Source organism: Emydura macquarii, unplaced genomic scaffold (genome assembly GCF_026122565.2).
Source record: "Emydura macquarii macquarii isolate MOO-44397 ecotype Brisbane River unplaced genomic scaffold, CSIRO-AGI_Emac_v2 contig_2897, whole genome shotgun sequence".
NCBI classification, from domain to species: Eukaryota; Metazoa; Chordata; order Testudines; family Chelidae; genus Emydura; species Emydura macquarii.
Genome location: NW_027133034.1, coordinates 6,982,878 through 7,005,879, shown reverse-complemented (window position 1 = coordinate 7,005,879; position 23,002 = coordinate 6,982,878). Strand labels below are relative to the sequence as shown.

The window sequence follows — 23,002 nt, the reverse complement described above, 5'->3', positions numbered from 1 at the left end:
CCGGAGGAGCCAGCGGATACAGGTACCTGGGGATATGGGGAGGAAGTGGCCCAGGGACAGCCATAGCCAGTGGCTGAGACAGGGGCAAGCCCCCATCGGCATGTTGCGGCGGGAGCCCCGCCGACTCAGTGGCAATGCCTTTGTCACTGCTAGGTCCCTGGGGTGGGACGCCATGGAGACGGGGGGCCTGCTTCCCCCTTCCCTAACCACCCCGGGAGAGCAAACTCTCCTACTGCTACAGCCAGCAGACCCACTGCTGGTCTCACCCTGCCTGAGGGGTTGGAGACCTCTAGACTATTTGCTTGCTTGCCCGCCCTGCCTAAGGACCGGGGCCATAGACTACGCATTTGCCTGCCCTGCCTGGGGGCCGGGACTAAACCACGTACGGAGAGGCTAACATTCCCCTTTTTGGAAGGTACAGTAGCCTTCCTCAGAGCCTGTGCCCGAGGAAGGGCCGCAACAACCAAGCTGGACAGGACCCCGTCCTACAACCAACTTCATTTGTGCAGCCCTTTGGGTAAAATGAAATAGCTGAAGTGATGCAGAAGATGAAGGAAGACAGATGTCCGAAACTATTTTAGCTGCTGTGGTCTAGACTGCTAGGGAGCAAGATGAGATTGTGGGCAGTCAGTAAGGAGGAGGATACAGCAGTCAGCTGTTCCATCAAGTAATACTCAGGAGTCCAGTTTAACAGAGGGTTAAATTAAAATGAGGGCACTTTTTGTGGGGAGGGGAAAACACACACACAAAACAGAGTTAATACCCTACACTGGTTTCAAATATAAAATGCACACAGAAACAAAAACACATCTTACACATGTGTTAGAAATAACCAAACAGGTTGTCCCAGGAGTGGATTGGGGAGACGGCACCCTTTATTGCCTGCTTGGTTCCACCTCGACGCCACGAGTGAGCAACGAGGGGGTTACTTTACAATCCTTTTATCCATAACAGTATGTAAATGTATCCATTTCCAGCAACTCCCCATAGACCGTTATTTGGTTACATTGACACCTATAAAATGAATATTAACAACTACATAATGAATATAATTATACCCGCCCCGTTTGTTTACAGGATTACCATACAGAGGGCAAGCACATCACCACAAAACCTATTCATTTTACCCTAACATTCTTTGAAGTGAAGCATGCCGGGGGAGAAGGAATATAATGCTTTCTTCCCACCACAGGCCTTGTGCAGGAGTGGCGATAATCTCATCCCCTGCGCAGATGGCCAGGAAGGGCGGAAAAGAAGAGAGCTAACAGACTAACCAGAATTCATATCAATTAACAAAAACTAGGTGTCCCTGCCATGACCCCCTTCCCTGTGACTTACACCTGACCGTTTGTCCAGCTTTTAACTCTTTATTCTCCTACAATACGTAGTAAAATCAATGTCATTTATAGATGTAACAAAATGTAATACAACACAAATAAAATGTTTAATGCGACAAATACTTACTGCAATAATGCTTACCGACTAATGCATTATTGAAGTCAGTGGAACTCCTCAAGGTAGTGAGCTTTGTGCTTGGGGGTAACTGTCTAAAACAGTGAAGCCCAAATTTTTCCTGTTGCAACCCCCATTACCACTAATGAAATCTGTCTGCGCCCCCTGCCCTCCCTTACTGCACAGTTGGCTCAGCAGAGGAGCTTGGGCTGAAGGTGGAGCTGGGGTCAGAACTGGAGATGGGGAAGGATATGGGGCTAGAAGCAGAGCCAGCCTGGGGACAGAGAAGGAATGTGGGCAGAGCTGGGCTGGAGGCAGAATGGAGCTAGGGCTTGGGCTGAAGCGGAGTTGGGTGGTGCTCCCTCCCCGTGCCCCATGAGGGCTTGGCCAGCCTCCTCCCCTCCCCCCACATGCCCTCCAGAATGTTCCTCTGCACGCCTCGATGGGGGGAGGGGAGGAGTTTAAGTTTCAGGACCATTGGTCTAAAGGCTAGGGTCTGATGTTAGAAAATGCTGACATCCATTTCCTCAGGGCCTATGGCAATGCGTTCTTGGAATGTATTTGGCATACCACTCAAGTATTCTCAATTACCATCAGTTCTAGCTTCATAGTATTTCTGAAGCTCTGCCTATAGAACCAAGCACATGGTAAAAGTTTACCTACTGAAATTTAGTGGAAAAAAAGGCATTAGTGAAGAAATCAGAGTAACAAAACCTGAGGAGGTATTTTTTCACACACTGGAATAGACACACAATTACACCTGTATAAATCCATAGTAACACCATGGTTTCCAAGAATTTGAAGCAGGGTAACTAAGATCAGAATCTGACCTACAGTATATTACAAGACCATCCACAGTTGGACTGCAAATAAAGTTATCTGCTTTGCAAATTTAGGGCCCAATCCTGCCAGGTGCTGAGTGTCCTCAACTGAAATGGGAGCTGAGGACACTCAAGACATAGTAGGATTGGGCCCTTCATCCCCATTTAGCTACCTACAACAGGTAAATGAAATTTAAAAAAATGTTCTTGTTTGCTAAAGTCGTTGTGCATTTTATGCAGCACCACAATCACTGTCAAACCTTTTACTTTTTATTACACAGAAGTGCAACACTGCACTATATCATGCACATTCACGACTGATGTGTCTGCATGAAGCTTCTCATGAATGTTGCAAGCTTCTGAACATCTTCTATTGTCACGGCGTTATATAAAGAAGCACGGATTCCTCCCACAGATCTGAATTGAGAGCAAAAAATAGTTATTTTTGTACACAGCAGTAAAGGTGTGCTTACCATTAACTACGCATAGCTCTTTCCCCCTTAATATATGCGTGTACTTCCCATCATCATGAATGTGAATTAACATTCTACCTTTTGTCACCATACAGCTTCCCTTGATGTCAGTGGGAGCCAAGTATCTATTTTATATAGCCCCCATTATCATAGTGTTTAAGCACCTCACAATCTTTAATGTATTTAATCTCGCAACACTCCTGAGAGGTACAGAAGTGCTATTCACCCCATGTTGCAGATCGAGACCAGAGATACAGAAAGATTAAATGAATTGCTCAAAGTCACACAAGAAAGTCTGTGGTGTGCTGGAAATTGAACCCAGGCCACTCAAGTCCTAAGCTAACACCTTAATCCTCTCTTGAACACATACATCCAAATACAGTAGTAGAATCTGTCCTCAAGTGCCAACTCCTATGCCCAGCACACAGTCTGAAAAACCAGGCTCGGAACAACTGCCACAGGGTTTGGCTGATGATGGGAATAGGGAGGGAGCCCCTACCCTCCAAGTCCAAATAAGCAGCAACTCCAGTTACAACTGCAGGGCTGCCGTTCGCAATGCTTCCACTCAGATGATAGTGATAGTAGAGTACTGGGGGAGAAAGGCAGCCATTTTGTCTCATTTTGTGCAGCGACCCTAAACAAGCTAGAACAAATGAATTCATCCCAGGTTATTACTTACCGATGTCCTTTCAGAGAGATCATATTCAATTCCACAGCTTTATCAAGGAATTTCTTTTCCAGCGTTTCGTCACCCTTGCTATTGGCAATCCGGAATGGAACATTCATTCTGCTTCGGTTCTTTTTCTCCACAGGGCATCTGAACATTTTTCAAAATATAGTTATTAAAACATTTTGTCCTTAATCTAGGTTATTTTTTAATCCATCTATGGACGTTATTATGTATCGCCTGAGTGGTCACATGTTTGTTTAGCCACACAGATCACTTTCCACTGTCATTTCAAGGGTCACTTGAATGATGATTTTATAATACTTAATTTTTTTTTAAACAATATGCTGTTGTGATAACAAATGAAGGTTTGATCCCGAGCTCCTTGCACCCAAAAACTTCCACTGAAGAATGCAGGTTATGCCTACACAGACTTTCAGTGCCAAAACATAAAACAAACTCTTTAAAGGTAGATATTCTGGTGTACTCTCCACTCTTTTTATTATTGGATGCAGAGCTTGCCAAGCCAATTTGCAGCAGCCTCATCAGCAAAGTGCAGAGCCCTCAGACCATCACCACATCTGGTCACAGGGCAGCTGTCAGTCATGTGTGACGCTGCTTGTCTTTGGCCACAGCCACATGTGGGATCCTCTCGTTGCCCCCAGCTGTATAGGCTAGCTGCACATTGACTCTGGCGCATTCAAAATTGGTTCAGAAGGACCCATGAGCGGCATGGAAAATCAAAGCCAAGTACACATATAGTCAGTTTAAGTATAAAAGTTTCTGATGTCAGCTGCAGATCATTCTTCATGCCACATTAACATCTTAGAGAAATCTGGGCAAGGCAAGTGGGGCCCATAATAGGTGCCTCAACAACAAGCGTGCTCTTGGGTGGTCGTAGAGGTCTGTGTATAGTGGTAGGCTCGGGTTTGCCCTGATCTTCTCAACCATTCTGGCTGCAGCATCCTCACAATGGGTGTGTGGAGGAGTGATGTTGCCTAACACAGGGAGCCACAGGACTGGTGAGAGTCGAATCGTCCCAGTTACAATGTGCATGGTTGAGTGTAGTTGTGTGTCAAGTCACTTGATGTGAGACGAATGGAACCAGACTGTAAATTCATGTCTAAACTAGAAAACATGTTTAAGGCTAGGTCGATGTTAGCCAACAACACACTGTAGTTAATCTTGGTCCAACTTCAAACTTCTTCCTCATCTACATACAGAGTGGCATCTTTTACCTTGATTTAGCTGGTCAAGGTTAGAGGTACTACCCTGCATCTAGACTAGGAAAAAAAAAAAAAATCAAGGTTAGTTGAAATTAGCTCTAATGTGTTAGCTAATCTCAACCAAATCTTTGCCACATGTCCTAGTTCAGAAAACACCCTTAGTCTGGAATTTTTAAAGCAACTTGAGAGTTAGATACCTTGCTGTGGGACTTTTAAAAGCAGCCAAATGATTTAAGAGCATAAGTCCCACTGGCTTTCATTGCTCAGAGGTCATGTAGCTGCTTTTGAAAATCCTATTTCCAATTCCCACCGAAAGTCAAAAGAAGAGTATAAATGTCTAAGTGTGGTTTGCATGGCCACATAAGGCCCAAAATATACCAGACACTCTACAGCTCCAGTCCTCTCCTCAATGCATGCTAAGTAGTTCCAGATGTCAGGAAGTAAAAAAATGAGATAAAATGCTTTTGATATTTGGGAGGAAAAAAATCTTTCAACCTTAGAGTTTTCAGCAGCATAGTTCTTCCTGGTGCAGAAGAAAGACATGGAGCTGCAAGTTTCCCTTTTACAGAGCCATTATGTGGATTCTGTCAGGTGTCAATTTGGAAGTAAATAAAAATGTTGGGTTTTTTTTCAAAATTAAACTGCTTTCAATATCGTTATTACTTTATATTTGGGTGGGAATGGGAATCCAGCTCCTCAAGGTTCTTCATAAAGGGGCGCACTGACTTGCTAGTTGCAAAGAACAGCTATTCTTTGCATTTGTCTTCATGCTGAAGCAATGACGGGTCACATGCATCTGTATATAAAAACTGCTCACGTTTCAGATGTAAAATGGAAAATATGCATCATTTAAGACCTGAATCTGCAAACCCTCTCACACTTGGAACTTTTGCAAGATTGCATTCTTATCAAACAATGCAGGCATGTATGATTCAATGCAAGTTACTAGTATATGTTAAACTAATAAATCACTGGATTTAGCTGTTTCATATCATGTATGAAAGTACAAGTGCACCAAGTGATTTGCAGTAGTGTGTGAAATATGGTAGGTTTCTTAACACATTGAAAAGCTTGTCACACACTGGTTTGTCAGTGAGGCATTCCCGGACTAGGTGGCATATCACAGCTGGATAGCCAGCTTCTGATAAGCCTTTACTTTCAAATCAGAGGCACAGTACAAAATGTCGCAATACATCCTGACAAGTTGCATACAACTCCGAATTAGTGTAATTTGTGATTTCAGCTTTCAAACACAGTCTATTTACCCCCATTTCTGTGTTTTATTCCCTATGCACAACTATAGGTATGTCAACTTCAAGTTGGGGATGTAATTCCCAGCTCAAGGAAACATACCTGCATTAGCTCTGTTCAACCTAACACACTAAAAACAGAAGTGGAGCTTCAGCGATGCAACCATTGAGAGGGCTAGCCGTCCCAAATATGTACCCATCTGAGATCTCGAGACATACTCAGACCAGCCAGCCCCTTCCATGCCACAGCTACACTCTATCAAGCATGCTAGCTTGATCAGAACTAGTACAGGTATGTCTCTGTGTGCTGGAAATTATTCCCCCCTACTCGAAACATAGACATACCCTTTGTATGGCTGTGGCAGGCTGGCCTACATTTTATATTTGTCACAAAATGTTTCTCAGGGATTGATCCTGCTCTCACTGAAGTTAGTGGGGGAAAAAACTGCCTTTTACTTCAATGGAGCAGGTTCAAACCACAGTCATCATAGTGCCAAAGGGTAAGGGCTATGTTCCCTAATGAAATGGATAGGCTGAAAGTATCAGCCCTTACGAAGAGGCTATATCCTCTCCATATGAAGGCTGCAACCAATTTTCATTGAAAATCCAACTCTGACTTGCCCCATCATATCTGTAACTTGGAAAATTGGTTAAATATGAAAATTTCTAGTTTTATCCTGACTGCAAAGGAAAATATTTCTGCAGAATTTGAATATTATTCACCAACCAGTTTAAGTTACTTATTAAACAGTTACCCTGACCTAAAATATGAACTTTTGTTTAACATTTCTTTGTGTCCCTTCAGCTCATAAACAACTAGTAACCCTCCAAATCTGACATATTGTTAAATATCCTTGAAAAAAACACTTGCACTAGATATATTTGAAGAAAATAAGCAAATCATGAATTATTTTTACACTGGTTACTTTTAGGCCTGATCCTCCTCCCATTAATTTCAATGGGAGTTTCTAGACATTGATTTCAGAAAAAGTAGGATTCAGCACTATGTGAGAGTATGAGCATGCACTCACTGGTCCCTGGATGGTGATGGTGTGAGGAAGAGACTGGGGCCGGGAAAGCACATACTTCATCCGGTTAGAGTATTAGAGCCGAATTTGGCATATGTATTTTGAATCAGCCTAAGTACTTCAATGGACATCGGCTATCTACACTATAGGCTATAGCATAGCAGCTTCTGCTCATGCATCCCTTAAGTGTAGAGAGATGGGCCAGTATTTCCTAGGTACTAAATTTTATAAAGTTCTGAAGAGAGCTCTTAATATGTTTCCATAACTGAGCTGTACAGGCTAAGCTTTAAATAACTTTTCATCCCAATGCAACAGATTCAGATTCCTCCTTAGACACTGACCAGAGAAGAGAAGTTTAATGTAATGCTTGTGCTAAATAAAATCCTGGGCAGGAGAGGGGAGATAACATCTTAATGTTTTAGTTTCACTGTTTTTGAAATTATAATTGTGAACACAATGTATCAAATATTCAAAACCAAGACAACAAGAAGTCATCGTAACTTACACATAGAATCCATTGGATTTGTCAATAATGTCGTAAATCATTTGTGATTTGATGAAGCTCAATTTATCCATAGCTGCAGCCCCACCATTGTTCTTTATCCATTCCAGGACCAAGCTCATGATATAGATACTATGCAAAACAAAACAAAAAACATTATGAAGTCACATTATTGAGAAAGAAATGGAGAAAAAAGTTGGAGTCAGGTTTCATACTGACAATTTCTCAGCAATGAAGTGGAGCTAAATTATTGTTTTTAATAGCTTACATATTTAGAATCTGGACCACAATCGCAATTATGTCAACTTTAAAGTAGGTGAAATTTCTGGGCCTAACTGGAGTAACTGTCAACTTCATAAATGACAAGTTTACTGGATGTAACCTAGTCCCTAGTGGAGTTTTCTCCATAAAATAAATGCACCACCTATGAATAGATCCTGCAGTCTTTACCAGAGCACGACTCCCATAGACTTCTTTTGGGCATTTGGCCTATGTAAGGACTGCAGAACTGAGACTGTAACTGGCAGTTGTACTAGCTAAGTCTCAGGGAGATCCAGGGATGGAACAGCAGATGGTGTCATAGACTCTGTCCCACTACCGTGGCAAAGCTCTATGGATGATCTTGCATTGTGCCTGCCTGCATTATGCCAGCAATCTAGTCTTAGTTGATGAACATTAAACATAAGTCCATGACCCCACTGTCATCTAAAAAGTTGTTTTTCACATTAACAATTATTCTTGTGGTAACAATAAATATTTTATACTTATTACTAATTCCAATTCAAGTCCTAAACACGGAGCTGGAAGCCTGTTGATTTCACATGGCTACAGACCAACTATTTCAAAGCCAGTTACCCAGTGTTACGTAAAAATCTCCAAAGCCTTTTGCCTTTGTGTTTTAGATACAAAACTCTGCTTGTTCAAGTTCAGGCATTTCCCACGACTACACCACTTTACATAAAATGTTCACAAGTTTTCATGGCATATTTCCAAGAAGTTTGCTTTTATTAATCCCTCCGGACAGTTTCCAAGGGAGTGCTTAGAAAACAAATCTCTCTCATATGGAGCCAGAGGTTGTTTTAACATCCCTACCCTTAATTTCTCCTTGGATATTACATCTTTCAACACTTCAGAAACACATTGTGGAAGGAGTGAGACTATGGACTCCCTGTTATAAATTAACAGAGCACTTTATGGCTTTGAGGGCCCACTCCTGCAATCTTCATGACAGCAGAGTGTTGTTTACCCCTATGCAGAGTCTGTGCATCACTTAAACTCTATTTTGAAGATTTAAGTGGTGCATAGCCTTTGCATTGGTCCCCTGCATAGGGGTAAATTTTACAAATAGCCAATACTTACCCAAGTCTGTGGGACTACTTAGGCAAGTAAGGTTTGGAGATCTGGGCCCTAAGTGACACTTTTAAACCAGTCAGCAAAAGAAAATCCCCTACCCTTCTGCCATGCCAGTCGAAAGTATGGATTTGGAGAAGCTTTAAATATCAAATAAATCCTGGGAACTGAGAAATGAGATTTCTTCAGCAAATTTGCTATTCGTTTTAGCAGAGGAGCTTAGTGTCAGAAAGTCAGGACTCTTAGTGCCAAGAGGTTAAGACTATCAGCATCACATTCATTTAACTCAATGTTCTGCTAAGTGGCTCATGCAAATTCGGTTAATATTTCCTGCCTATTTGCCAGCTAACCCTGGAACAGAGTAGAGGGAGGTGGAAGGAAAGGAAAGAAGCTTTGCCATTTCAGAACAAAACAGGCTTTTTAAAACCAAGCCAAACAGATCTGTATCCTGCCAAAATTTAGGTCAGTATTAAACACTGGATTCTGGAGCATCCTCCAATATGGGTCACTGGCATAAAGTAAAAGCTGGCCAAGTACTGGGTGAGAAGAAGGAAGAGACTTTGGATCATAACTATTTTAAATTACTCCAATTGAGGCTATTGATAGATATGTAGTTATAACTGAAAAGGCATTTCCATTAGAAACAGTTATCATCAATAACTGAAATTTCTCTGTGTTCTTTTCAGCCTACAAATGAGTTTTTGTTTGCTTCTCAAATGTGGAATCGACACTGTTCATTTTCCAAGGCGTAGTGGGTTTTGTGCTTTTCAAATGGAAACACTTTTGCACTTGAAAAAAACATGAATGGTTTGGATTTAAAACGTGGCATGTCCAAATACATAGTATTCAATACGGAATGTGTACTTTGGCAAGCAGGAAAATAAGTGGTTACGAAATAAAGGTTTTATCAACCAGCAAAAACAGCCTACTGAGCATGCAAGGCATTTTGATACAAAGTTAAGTAACCAGGGAGTGCAAATATGCAGATATATAAACAAAGCCCTTTATATTGACACGGTCAACCCCCTCCACTGCTGACCAACCTGTCCGACTCCTAAGATGACTTCAGGAGAGACCCAGCATGAGGGTCTTTGGGCCCCAGTGCCACCAGTTTTAAATGTGCATGCACATTTAAAGGTACAGTGTACTTTGGGTTATACAACTCCAGACCCACAATGTCTGAAATGAGTCTCTAGATTTAGTGCTCCATTGATAAATATAAATACATTAATATAAAAAGTCCTACTTCATTGCAGTACTATGATTCACATTTAATATGTGCAAGATTCAGGAAATTCAAAGTTACAGTTCCCATATCACTGGAAACTTGACCCACTGCATGTATATACTAAGTTAAGGCATTAAGGGGGACTCCATAAACAAGGATTATCATGCCTATGATATATATATTTTCAATGTTCAATATGGCCCAATCATAGTTTATGCTGGAAACTTAACTCAGGAATTTCAACGTTATGTGGAAAATACCAGCCACAAATTGTATTAACGTAAGTTTTTCACTGAATGGGGGATTTTTATGATTTTAAATTAAAACAGAATCTCTGACCTTAAAAAGCACTGCTTTCCAAGCTTTCCAGCAAACCGAATTCTGGGATACAGGGGACACCTCTTTTTAAAAAAATGAGTTTTGCATTAGAATGATTGTTGGTTTTTTAAAAATCTTTATTGCGCAAACTGCACAGGAAATGCTCCCACTCCCACTGAAGTCAATCTAAGTTTTGCTATAGATGAGGCAGAGTTGGGTCTATAGTATTTAACCCCTAAATGTCTGTTGAATCTTCCACTATCAAAGCCTGTTTTCACTACTGTCAGCAGTTCAGTGTCACTAGGCAATAGCTGTGGAAGAGCAAACTGTAGTCTGTTGTGCTTCATCTATACACAAAATTGCCAGATACATTCTGATTGTATAATCTTGATTGCTGGTGATGATTATGAAGAAAAAAAACCCAAAGTTTTATTTTTGGATTCTGGGTTGATCTCCAAGTGGTAATCTGAGCAAATTGAATATGAAAGCTCTGATGGAGGATAAATACAAATCACCAAGATGCCAGTTTTCACATACTCAACTACAGCTTTTGAAGTGAGACTACTGCAGTAAATGATGCAGCGACAACAGAAAACATTTAGGAAAATGTCATTTAAAAGAATAAGTCTCAGCCATCAACATTTTCCAGCAATGAGAATACAGAGAGATTCAGGTGTGCAGGATGCACTTCGAAAGGAAGTTTCTAACTTGGATATTAGGCCCAAAGTTCCGTTTGCTGAAGGGATCCTCCACAAATAGCTAACCTTCTTCCTCCACCCATCATGCAGATAAGGAATCAGCCACCTCCGCAGCACCATTCCCTAAATGGGAGGAGGCAGTTTTGGGATGGAAGGAGGTGCAAGCTAGAGATGGGACATGCATTGTCCCCTCCACCCTACAGGGGGTTCATTGTTTTGAGGGCAGTGGCAGGAAAAGGGGGCTCTGGAGGTGCTGTGGAGACAGAAGATCTATGATGGCTCTGGTCTTCAGTATGTTGCAGGGGATCTGCATGCTCTAAGGTCTGACATGCTGGCTGCCTTGGCAGGTGGAGGGAAAGTGGAGTAAACCCTGAACTTTGAGGGAAGGATTTGTGAGAAACTCTATGCAAGTAACTTTGGGGGAGTTTCCTGTGTAGGTTTTTTTCCCTGTGTGGATGATTTGGACCTTATAGTTCTCATCTTCAGCAGTCAAACCTATCAATCTGCATAGACTGATTAATGAAAAATTAAGGACCAAATTCCCTCCTTAAATCAACTGAGGCAACACTATTGAATTCGCTGGACCTACTTCAGTTTGTGGTCAGCACTGAATTTGGCCCTAAAACTGTTACAGCATGGAATTATCTAAAAAAGTACATACTGTATTAATAACCTCTTTCAATTCCTTCCTTCAACTCTGATTGAAGTCACAGGATAGGAGTCTACAACGGTAGTTCCCTCATTCAAAATCATAATAATTTGATTTACTGAACATTATCTTCCAGTCTATTTGTGACCTGGTAGCAAATGTATGTTCAGTTTCTGAAACCTTTTCTGACAACAGCAGCAGATGCCCGCCTACTAGTTTACTGGAGGAAGAAATTACCTGTAGCATGGAGGAGTGTTATATAATGAGCCGTTTCCTGCTTGTACTTTGTAATCCAATACTATAGGGCATTCTTTGAGTGCAAATCCCAGCAAATCCTCACGCACTATTACCACAGTTACTCCAGCACAGCCAATGTTCTTCTGGGCACCAGCAAAAATGACACCAAACTTTAACAGAAAGAAAAGAAGGATTTTCTTATACGCATTACTACATAGTTATAAGAGCTGTCTCTTTATAAATGTCAAGACACATACACACACACAGTGTTATCTGAATGGCTAAGAAAACACACCCCAATTTTGGGGGGTGGGGTGGGAGGAGCGGATCAATTTTGATTTCAGGGAACACTTCCAAATTTCAGATAATCAACATTTACCTGTGTTTATCTGTACTGTCAAAATTAAATATCTTCTTTCATCTGAGGCAGTTCACCTCAAGAACATCTCACTATCAAAGGTCCGTCCAGTAGCCACGAATTATTCTCAGAGAAACCTGTCTCCATCTGTTTGTACCCTCAAGCAAATTAGTTTGAAAACAAACAGCGACATTTTCAACAAACCCAGTGGTCCAGAACTAGCACACTATAACCTCTAGCTACTCAAAGGGAAATAAAGGAAGGAGGCTCAGTGAAGTCCGCATAGGAGATAAACTGTTTGACCCTCCTTTCCCCGGCACAAATTACTATGGAAGGTCAGATGCCTAAGTTACACTACAATAGAAAAAGTACATGAATCAACAACACTTCATACTTCATGTCTTTCATGCAAGGATCTCAAAGCACTTTAAAAATACTGATAGCACCATATCCCTGTTTTCACAGACAGAGAAACTGATGCAGAGCGATTAAATAACTTGACTATGGTCATACAGCTTGCCCATGGCAGAGCCAGGGGTAGAATCCATAAGTCCTGACACCTAGTCCCCTGCTGTAACCACTTGAAGGAAAAGCTAATACTCAAGAGCCACTTCAGCATCATTTAAGACAACTATCTTAGATACTGTTAGTGTAAGGTCTTTGAGGTCATGACTGTCTCTATTTTAGTGTATTTTTTAGTATTTTACTGAGCATTCACTTGGTACTAAACAAACAACAGTAATTTGACGTGTCCAATTCTCAGTGAACAAGATAGCATACTATAGAAAACATTTTCAGAGTGCCTAAGTCCTTATACACCTAGGTGCTGGAACTAGGGGTTCTGGGGGTGCTTCCGCACCCGTCTTGAACTGGTTTTTATCATATACTGGGTTTACAGTTTGGTTCAATGGCTCTCAGCATACACCTCCCTCCCCCCACACACACTATAAAAATTGTTCCAGCACTACTGCTTATACAGGTACCTAAATAAAGGAGCCCTGGTTCACAGACCAACAACTCCCCGTGGCAGATCATTCCCACTGCTGTACAGCAGTGGGAATGGAGAATGTTCAGAACAATCCAGCCACTTATTTAGGTGTCTAATCCAAGTTGGAAGATGTTGGACTACACTTTGTAGAGTCAGCATATTTGATAGCATACCTTGGAAACATCTACTGGCCTGGACAAGAAGTTTGATGACATATCACAAACCAAGACTGCTCCTCTGACATCAGGTACAAAGTCAAACTCCACACCATGAACAGTCTCATTAGCACAGTAATAGACATAAGAGGCATCCAGGTTAAGATTCCAGCTGCTTGTGTCAGGAATTTCTGAGACAGATAAGAAGAAGAGAAACAAAGGTTACTGAAGACAGCTAGAATCAGCACTCTGATTTTACTGGTCTGTAGCTTTACTTTGATATTGAACTTTAAATTGCTGTTGAAAGTGGTTTTATTACACTAGGTAACAATGGTTTTTTACTAGCAACAAATCAAATTCACCTGTAGGCTACGTACAAAAGAAAGCCTACCTCCCTAAGAATAAAAGTATTTACCCATTTGTAAAGACTCTAGTCTATACCCCCTGAAGTAAATGGTAAAACTCCAATTAACTTTAATGGGTCTAAAGGCACCTCATAACTCTATGGGCAAATATTAGGAAATAACAATAGGATGATGTTAAAGCCACTAAAATATATCTTTTACAGCAGTTGTTTTCAACCTGTCGTCCGCAGATCCCTGAAGGTCTGCAGACTATGTCTAAGAATTCCAAAGGGGTCTGTACCTCCTTCTGAAATTTTTTAGGAGTCCGCAAATGAAAAGAGGTTGAAATATACTCTTCTACAGTGTAAAAGGCATTTACACAAGACTTGAACAGCATGTAGATCTAGCCAATTGATATGTCCATAGCTGCTAAAGTGAGGGGTAGAAGGAGTTTAGAGCACATACGTCAGTTCATCATTTTATTCAAAAAGTCTTCTTGTACAGTCACAGTGCACTTCCCTTTCCTCAAGTGTCTTTTCCCAACCAGGTTACCTCTATTCTAGGGGCCAGCTTCTTTCCCAATTTAGTAGGCTGGCCCTCAAGGCCCACCTGCTTCTGGAAACCTGCTCCCTTTCCCAATGGTTTCAGAACATGGGGCATGGCTAGGTAAGGCTAGGATTCCAGAAGGTTAGGCTTGTATCAGCCTCCTTATACCAACTTCCTAAATCTAGAATCCCCAGCACCTGCAGTGAACAATGCCCTTATGAATGGGTTACACCTTTTTTAATGCTTTAGATTATTCATCAAATCACACAAATTAAAGTTGCAAAAGACCTGTCTGATCATCCAGTCCATCTCCTTGTCAAGACAGGATTGTTCCCTGCCATCCAAGTTCTAGTCTAGTTTTACAAGTCCTGAGTGATGGGGCCTCCGTCACTTTCTCAAAAGGAGAACAGGCGAATGGCTCTCAGAGTTTGGAAGAATGTATGGAGGTTGTTGGCAATTCACAAAGGTTGCTTAACCGGTTAATATTCAATAATCATTTCTGGAATGATTCAAATGTGGGAGAATTGTTCTGCTAGAGCAATTTGAAAATCTTGTTAGATGTGACAACACACAAGATTTTCATACACAGCAGGCTAAACATCAACTTACTTGTGTAACTTCCAAGTTTAGGATGAACAATGTTCACTTTGGCATACTTTTCTGCCTCCTTAGCTGCCTTTGCTGACCAAGCTCCAGTAACCACATAATCTGCACATCTTCCTTCTTTTAGGCCAATCAGGTTAAGTGGAACAGCACTGAACTGACCAGAACCACCCCCTTGGAGGAAAAGGACTTTGTAATTTTCTGGTATATTTCTGTGTAGAAGAAGGAGATATAGTTTTCTATTTCAAACAAAGGTACATACAGCATTTAATACACTCTTTGTTGCTACACTCTTACTGCAAAATACTTGGGAAAGTTGTATCAGTTTTAGGTAGGGTCATTTCAAAGACGTTAAAGCAAAAAGTTGTTAGCTTGGTGCTGGTCTGATCTAGTCACGAGGAGCCATTTCATTGGTCAATACAAAACATTTTAAGATATTTCTGACACTAAATATCAGAAACAAGCAAGATTTTCTGTGAGACTAACAATAAACAAAGCCATTCACTAGTACTAATTCTATTGTAGCATGCAACAACAGAATTAGTGTTCATAAATGGCTTTGTTTATTGTTAGTCTCACAGAAAATCATGGTCTTTCATTTCTTTTAAGAAATCATTTCAACGTTAGAAATAATCTGTTTGGAAAAAAGAATGGACTCCTGAAGGCAAAGATCTATAGATTGGACTAATCAAAGCAGCTGTATGCTAAAAGTGTACTATTAATTAGCTTAAAAGTGGAGTTTAACTTTAAGAGCCCAAATTTTAAAACTTGCAGGTGCAATTGTATCTAATTTCCACGCACAATTTACTGAATGCAAATCAAGTATTTGCATGTAAAAATTGCCAACTATAAGTTCATCATTTGTTCACGCATTCACAGAAACTACATGTTCCAATTAACTGTGTAATTCCATGTGAATTTTATGTGCACAATTTTTTAAATCAAACCTTTATATGAAGAGATTTTATGTACTGATTAATATCAAAGATGTACATGAATTCCCATAAATTACATGAATTCCCATAAATTATACAAATTTATATATTTTTATATATATACACACACACACAAATTATACAAATGCATTTATTTCAATGTTTTATTATAATTATAGTATCTGAAAACAGGTGCTTTGACGTGAAGGGCCTCCACATTAATCACTGAGTTAGTTTAAAAAAAAAAAAAAAGCCCGAAACTTACAGCAATTCACGCAAAAGATTCTCAGCTGTGTTTATAATTTTTGAGAAATCAGATGTCCTATGGCTCATTTCTGTGAGGTGGAAAAAAAGAGAGATACTGTGAAAGAAAATCATAACACAAACTTGACTTTGCTACTTATCCAGATGTTGTATAAAGCCTTCTGTAAGCCAGCTGTCCCCGATGTAAACCACAGTACTTAATACTGTAATAATGCTTTGTACACATACAGTTCCCAATTCAGCAAAGCACTTAATCAGATTCCTAAGTCCACCCCTATTCAGCAAGCAGCCTCTCCAAAACCCACTGAATTCAAAGAGAGCCTTTCCATTGGATCAGGTGCCCAGGCATTTATGCATGTGTTTAAGTGCTTTGCTGAATCAGGGCATGGTGCCTTTCTGCTGAAAAACATGAACCACATTCAAAAGGCTGGTATGTATTATCCCCATTTTACAAAAATAAATTGAGACACAGAGACATTAAGGCCCAATTTTTCAAACATGTAAGTTTAGCCAAGTAAGTGGCCTGACTTTCAGATGTGACAAGCATCTGCAGCTCCACTTAATTTCCATTGCACATATAGGTGCTCTCCACCTCTGAAATTCAGGGCAATTTTTAAAATACCTAAATCTGGAGCTAACCATCTATGTTTGAAATCTAGCACCAGTGAGTTGCCCAATACCTTAAACCAGACAGTGGCAGAATTTGGATTAAAACCCAGGACTCTGGACTCCCAGGCCCATGCTCTAAAGACTAAATAATTTTCCCTCCCTTTTAATTCTGTTTTTGGTAACAATCCAAGTATATTTTCCCTTTTATCATTTTAACATCCTCAGTAAAGAGCAGCTCTATGCCTAAGTGTAGTTTTTAAGAGGCTTCTTTGTTCCATAATCCTGTTAGACTCATAGACTTTAAAGTCAGAAGGGACCATTATGATCATCTGCACAACACAGGCCACAGAACCTCACCCACCCACTCCGGTAAGGACCCCTAACCTATGACTGAGTTACTGAAGTCCTCAAATTATGGTTTAAAGACTTCAAGTACAGAGAATTCACCAGAGAATCCACCAGCCAGTGACCCATTGAAGAGCTAAGGACCATTAATATTAATTCTCATTATCAGACCTGCACTCTCCCGCATTTGTAGGTTTATGACTTATTACAAAATAAGCCCCGATCCTGCAGAGCAGGATACGTGTAGCTGCATGTGACTACTGAGGTCTTTAAAATAATGTGCATAGCATAAACATTTTTCTCTTTTTTTGCATGATTGGGCTCTGACAAGTTAAACAGACATGAACATGACACAGGAGACAGCAATCGGGACACCACATTTTCTTCTTAACTGGGATGTAAATGGGGCTGCATATAAATTTGGAAGGTTTCTACAATACAGGTAAATATAATATAGGTGCATTAAAAAGGCATTTCATCTCCACTATGAAAGTTAATAAACAAATATCTCTTGCAAAGATCCAGAAGCACTAGCTATGATTAGTTAGTTATGTTCTTTGCCTCTGAGTTTCGGTGTAGGATCAATAAAATATAAGCGTAAAAAACAATTAAAAATATATAAAATATCTCTGCCCATATGTCACTCCATAACCTTCTGGTGGATGATTAGTGAAGAGAGGAAAACAACATGTTAGCAGATCCTAAGGACTCAGAGAGAATCCTTCCAGAGATTAAAGGGGTAAGACATTTTAAAAGGAAACATGCCAATTTGATTGAAATGTATGGCTCAAAATTTCTTATACTTATTTCATAATCCAGCTAAACTTCAAAACTCTGTAAAACACACAGAATTAAAAAAAAAAAAAAGAAAAAAAAAGCCTTACCAAGAACACTAATACCAAGTCCTTTATAGTCCACCAATTCTTTCTGTGCATCTAGCAATACCTACAAAAAAAAAATCAATCTGTCACCATTGCGTGTGCCAGTGCTGAATAATTCATATACCAACAACTGCATATTGTGGCAGTGACTTTCCTCGGTCCATTATAAACTTACTAAAAGTTCAGATGCTACTGTAACTTCACCTTATCTACTAGCTAAGGGCTTGTCATATGACAGGGTAATCAAATCATGTGCCCACTGTGGGTATTCTTCATCTCAAATCACAGTGTGTCCAGACTATCATAGTTTTTGCATGGTTTTATCAGAACTTTCCAACTCCTTAGTGCTGACTTAACAACACCACCACAACACTTGGAGATCTACAGATAAAAGGTGCTAATATATGTTCCAAGTGCTTTATAAAAGCAAGTTGGTATTACTATCTACATTATACAGATGGGGAAACTGAGGTTCTGAGAGTTATGGCCAGAAGCAAACTTGTGAATTTTAGGTGGCTTACTTTGAGGCAAGTTAAAGGGGCCTGATTTTCAGAGCACAAATTCTCAACACTTTCTGAAAATCAGGTTTCTTTATTGTGTCTCTAGCTGGGCACCAAAAAAAAAAAAAAAATTAGGTACCTCCTCAAAAAAAAAAATCACTGGGCACTTTTGAAATTCTGAGCCTAAGTGACTTGATGCTCCAACATGTCCTCTCCTGTTGCTATTACACATCAGTGAGCTGTATGCAGGAACTAACCATTAAACCATTTTGCCTACAACTGAAGTAATTCTTAGCTCACAGCATGAAAATAACATTCTCTCTGTCTCCCCCAAAGGAAGTAACTGAGTTCTTCACTCCTGTAAAGAGCTCTTCTTGGCAAACACTGTATGCACACCATTTATGGATTTGCCAAGAAAATATACGCTCTGGAGAATTGTACAACTAAGCAAACTGCCTTCCCAATTAGAAATCTGCATGACCTGTTGACTGCACCCGTTGGTCATTACCTGGCTGCTCTGAAAAGACAGTGTCACTTTTGACATCTAAAGACTGTGAACTTTTGAATAGTGGATGGCACATGCACATTGGCTCAGAAGGAGAAAAATATCAAAAGACAAGCAAGACACAAAATCTGTTAAAACTGTTTTAATACAATTCTTGTGTGTTAGTAACAGTGTTTCAGAGGGATTTGTATTAAGGGGAGGGAGGAAAAGATTATTTTTCAAAAAGGATATATTTCTTCCTCTTGTCCTGGTAATAATCCCACTCTCTCAAGCCTTATAACAGATCTGCAAAAGTCAACAGCCCACTCCTGGTATTCCTTTGTTTCAATGGGAGTTTGGGGAGTACAAGGAAAGCAGGATTAGGCCCTACTAAAATTTAAGCGAAACAGTCCATTGCAAGACTATTGCAATTTCAAACCAGAAGGACAAAAACAAAGTAACAAGTTGTAGAGCCTGATCGTGGCCCCCTCCCTTGCAAAAACAATGTTTAATCAGGAGTAATCCCTTATATTTCACATGACTACTAATACTTAGCAGTTAAATGATTGTAGGATTAGACATTGCAGCAGGCCTAATGAAAGACTGCTTTGCTGAACTGGCTAATGCTTTACAATAGAAAAAACAAGCTTATTTGCAGTACAACCTCCAAATGTTTCCAGAAAAACCATTAGATGCCGCTCCATAAACAACTGACTTCAAGAAAGAACAGCAGCTACATAACAAAAATATATTAGAGCGAATGAAGACACAGAAGCCCTAAAATTGACAAATGCTGACAGTACATTACCAGTGTGGAAAACTGGAAGCTTTAAATTCAGCATGAGCCACTCCTCTCCACTGATGTAACTGGATAACTGACAGTTGCTGATGCAACTTTGGAAATGGTTGAGTCTATACTTGAGACATTATCATTTTTTTCTCATATAAAACTGATTCAAGATTGCTGCAGCTTGAGCTTTAATTTGCAAAATAGTGCAAATACTTATCTCCCATACTGAAGGTGGTGTATCGAACAATTAATTACAGAACTATCAGATTTTGCAGTTAGGAGAACTAAATTACTTTGACTTTATTTTTTCTTTTTTTCCAGCTAGGAGGGCAAGTTTCATTTCCACAAAGCACACTCACTGATGGATTAATAGTACAGATTTGTTTACAGTTTACTTTGTCACAGTCTGCAGATCTGCAGTGACAATAGCCAAAAGGGAACCTGCCCTTTTCTCAAAACTGCAACATGCCCCAAAAACTGACAACGAGAATTGCATAAAGTGCCATTGAATTGTTCCTGAAAGCAATGCACTGAGTCTCTTGCCTTGGAACTAAATAAATTAAAGATGACCCACACGCTTCAGGTGTAGCGGCCAAGGGGAGAGGACTAGTAGATACCCACTTGGGCTAACCGGAAAACAAGTCACCTGCAATGCAGGCATTGCTTTAAACGTAGGCACTGGAGCGAGCATCCTGAGAGGGGAGCTCCTGAGCCTGAGCTTCAGGAGAAAGATGCCTGGTTTCAAACAGGGGTCTGCCTCCCAACAGCCCCGGGAACACGCACTGATCCCGGGCAGGTCTGCGAGCCGGCAGGAGCAGCGGCACCCAGCACGCCCGCAGATGTAGCTGACTTCAGCAACACCTACCCTCCTCCCCACCGCGCCGGGGACCCCACCTGCCCCGTGCTGAGCGATCGACGGCGGTGCAGACGGACCGGGGCCTGCCAGGCGGAATCATTATCACCCCGGCTCCCGACGAGCCGGATTGACCCCCTCCCCGTGCTAAACGCCGTCTCCCTCCCCCCGGGGCAAGCCCGAGCTCTGCTCAAAGCATCGCGCTCCCTTCCCCGGGGGAACCCGCCTTCCTCCCGGTGACAATTCCCAGCGCCAACTCCCGTGGCCAGAGCACGCCGGATCCTGCCGCCCGGTACTCACCGAGCGCGGCAGCTTAGCGGGTCCTGCTCCGAAGTTCACCACGTGCCTCTTCGCCTCCATGGCCGAGAGATGCGCGGCTCCCTCCACCGCTAGCCCGAGCGAGTCCGAACACCTTCGCCCAGCGAGCGCTGCCTGCGTCCCACCAGCGGGCGAGAACCACACAGCGGCCTGGCTTCCTATTGGTCGCTGTCACATGGGTCTGTTTATACCCACTCTCTGATTGGCCGCTGGGCTGCGACTCGCGCAGTCATTGGCCGAGTGGCCACGAGCAGCCAGCGTGATCGTTCCACACACCGCCCCCCCCCCCCCCCCCACACACACACACACACACATGCCTGAATGCAGAGTGGAGCTTGCCAAGCTCAGCCACAGCGAGTTAGAGGAGGCGAGGAGAGTGGTTGGGAGGAGGCTTTGGGAGTCAGTGCTAGCCCTGGCCACGCTCCTCCGCCACTCCTAAGGCGAACGGAATGCATCCAAATGCGGGGCTATGGGAGATCAGATTCATGATTCTGACATGCAATTTCAGAATTATTCTGTATGTCTCCCATGCTGAACTGTATCCATGGGCTGCCAGCCACTTCTGGATCCAAATGTCCAATTACCGAGTTTTCCGGACATTTTAACAACAATAAAAATTTTGATTAAAACTTATCACCAATGTTTTTGTGTGAAAAATTTCAGTTTAGGTAAAAGACCATCTGTTTATTAAAAATACATTCATTCAACAATGTTGATCAACTCTACATATTAGTAAGTCCCAACCTGGAACTATCTAACCAGGGACCTGATGACAGGAATTGCCATACTGAATCAGATCTGCAGTAACCAGTCTCCCATCCCAATGCAAGTAAGGGAATCAAGCAGGGAGAATTCATGTTGTAGATGCAGATATTTGACATGGCCCATGCCTAGCATGAAGATCTAAAAATCAAAGCAAAGGGTGGTGCAAGCTCAGTCTTATATAGTCGGACCAAAGGAAGGAGATGCCACTGGGACTCTTAACTTGGGGCAGGAGGCCTCATCCTAGCTAGTGCAGTCAAAACTGTCAGCTCTTGTGAAAGTATAGGTGGATCTTCCTGTAGCCTCAACATCCAATACTCTAGCAAATTCCTTTGATTTTGTGGTTTGGCAGGGAATAGATGAAAGCCATAAAGAGGCTGACATCATAAATAGAAAAGTCACCCAAGAAAAACTAGTGGCCCGTTTTGTGTTGTAAGAGGATGTATTGTGTTGGGCAGATAAGGATTCACTGATAGGAGATGTCTGCCACCAGATGGGCCCACAGGGCTGAGTTGATGCTGACCCCTGCAAACAAATGGGTTTGTAATGCCCATACAAAGCACGCCGTGTAGGGATTCACCCACTCTGAGACATTACATTTATTTCAGTGCCCTAAAACATGATTTTTCTACTTGAGTTGTACCCAAAAATCTCTCTAATATAAACTTTCGCCAGGTTCAGTATGATCATATGATCCTGGAAGGGAAGATTTATATTGACTATTGCTGGAAAAGAATCAGCCCACCCAAGAAAACAGTGCATGCAGAGTGTATCTGACAGGACATGATAATGGGCAAACTAATGTCATTATTAAAGGACCACTGCTGTTGACTACGTAGCACCCTGGTCGCTATTGCATGAGATTGTTGGAAAAGACGTGGAAGTAGGGCCAACAAACCACTGAGTCTGATATGTAAGTAGTGGCAAAAAGTCAAAGTATTGATTTCAGGCTTTTGCCATATCAAACATGAAAACTACAGACAAACGAGTAAAACATTAACAACCAGCAAGAGTTTGAAATAGTCTATATCCAAATACAAAATGTATAATGAATTCACACACACATGCACTATATTTGTAGTTGTATACACTCTCTGCAAAAATGAAACCTTTATTAACGTAAAGGTTTCTAAACTGGATTTCTTAAACACTTTTTACTAAAAAATAATAGAAATCTCCAGTTTCCTTAATACCCAGTGTGACAGATATAGCAACTGCCTGAAATATCTTTAAGAGATCTTACTGAATTAAGCTTCAATAATGTTGGAGTCCATTGAACTATACATGCAAAGTCTGTGGGTTATTGTGGGATTGTATGTAACTCTGAGAAGTTTAAGGAGCTTCAAAGGACTATTTTAAACAGCGTAC

The 23,002-nt window shown here is 41.2% G+C and overlaps 1 protein-coding gene across 1 annotated transcript; it reads right to left on the bottom strand.

Moving 5' to 3' along the window:
* Positions 1 to 853: 853 nt before the first annotated feature.
* Positions 854 to 21,006, bottom strand: PSAT1 (phosphoserine aminotransferase 1). The gene is made up of 9 exons (XM_067568738.1): positions 20,855 to 21,006; positions 17,931 to 17,991; positions 16,094 to 16,163; positions 14,900 to 15,105; positions 13,419 to 13,591; positions 11,900 to 12,069; positions 7,423 to 7,551; positions 3,426 to 3,563; positions 854 to 2,690 (listed from the first exon to the last, which is right to left on the bottom strand). Exons 1-9 carry the CDS (start codon positions 20,912 to 20,914, stop codon positions 2,585 to 2,587), a joined length of 1,113 nt encoding a protein of 370 aa, XP_067424839.1. The 5' UTR covers positions 20,915 to 21,006; the 3' UTR covers positions 854 to 2,584.
* Between the last annotated feature and the right edge of the window lie 1,996 nt (positions 21,007 to 23,002).

Coding starts and splice junctions, on each gene's coding strand:
- PSAT1 (XM_067568738.1), bottom strand. CDS start 20,914: ATGGAGGCGAAGAGGCACGTGGTGAACTTCGGAGCAGGACCCGCTAAG. Junction 13,592..14,899: donor TAAACTTGGAAGTTACACAA/GTAAGTTGATGT, acceptor TATCTGTCTCAG/AAATTCCTGACACAAGCAGC. Junction 12,070..13,418: donor GGCCAGTAGATGTTTCCAAG/GTATGCTATCAA, acceptor TTTCTGTTAAAG/TTTGGTGTCATTTTTGCTGG.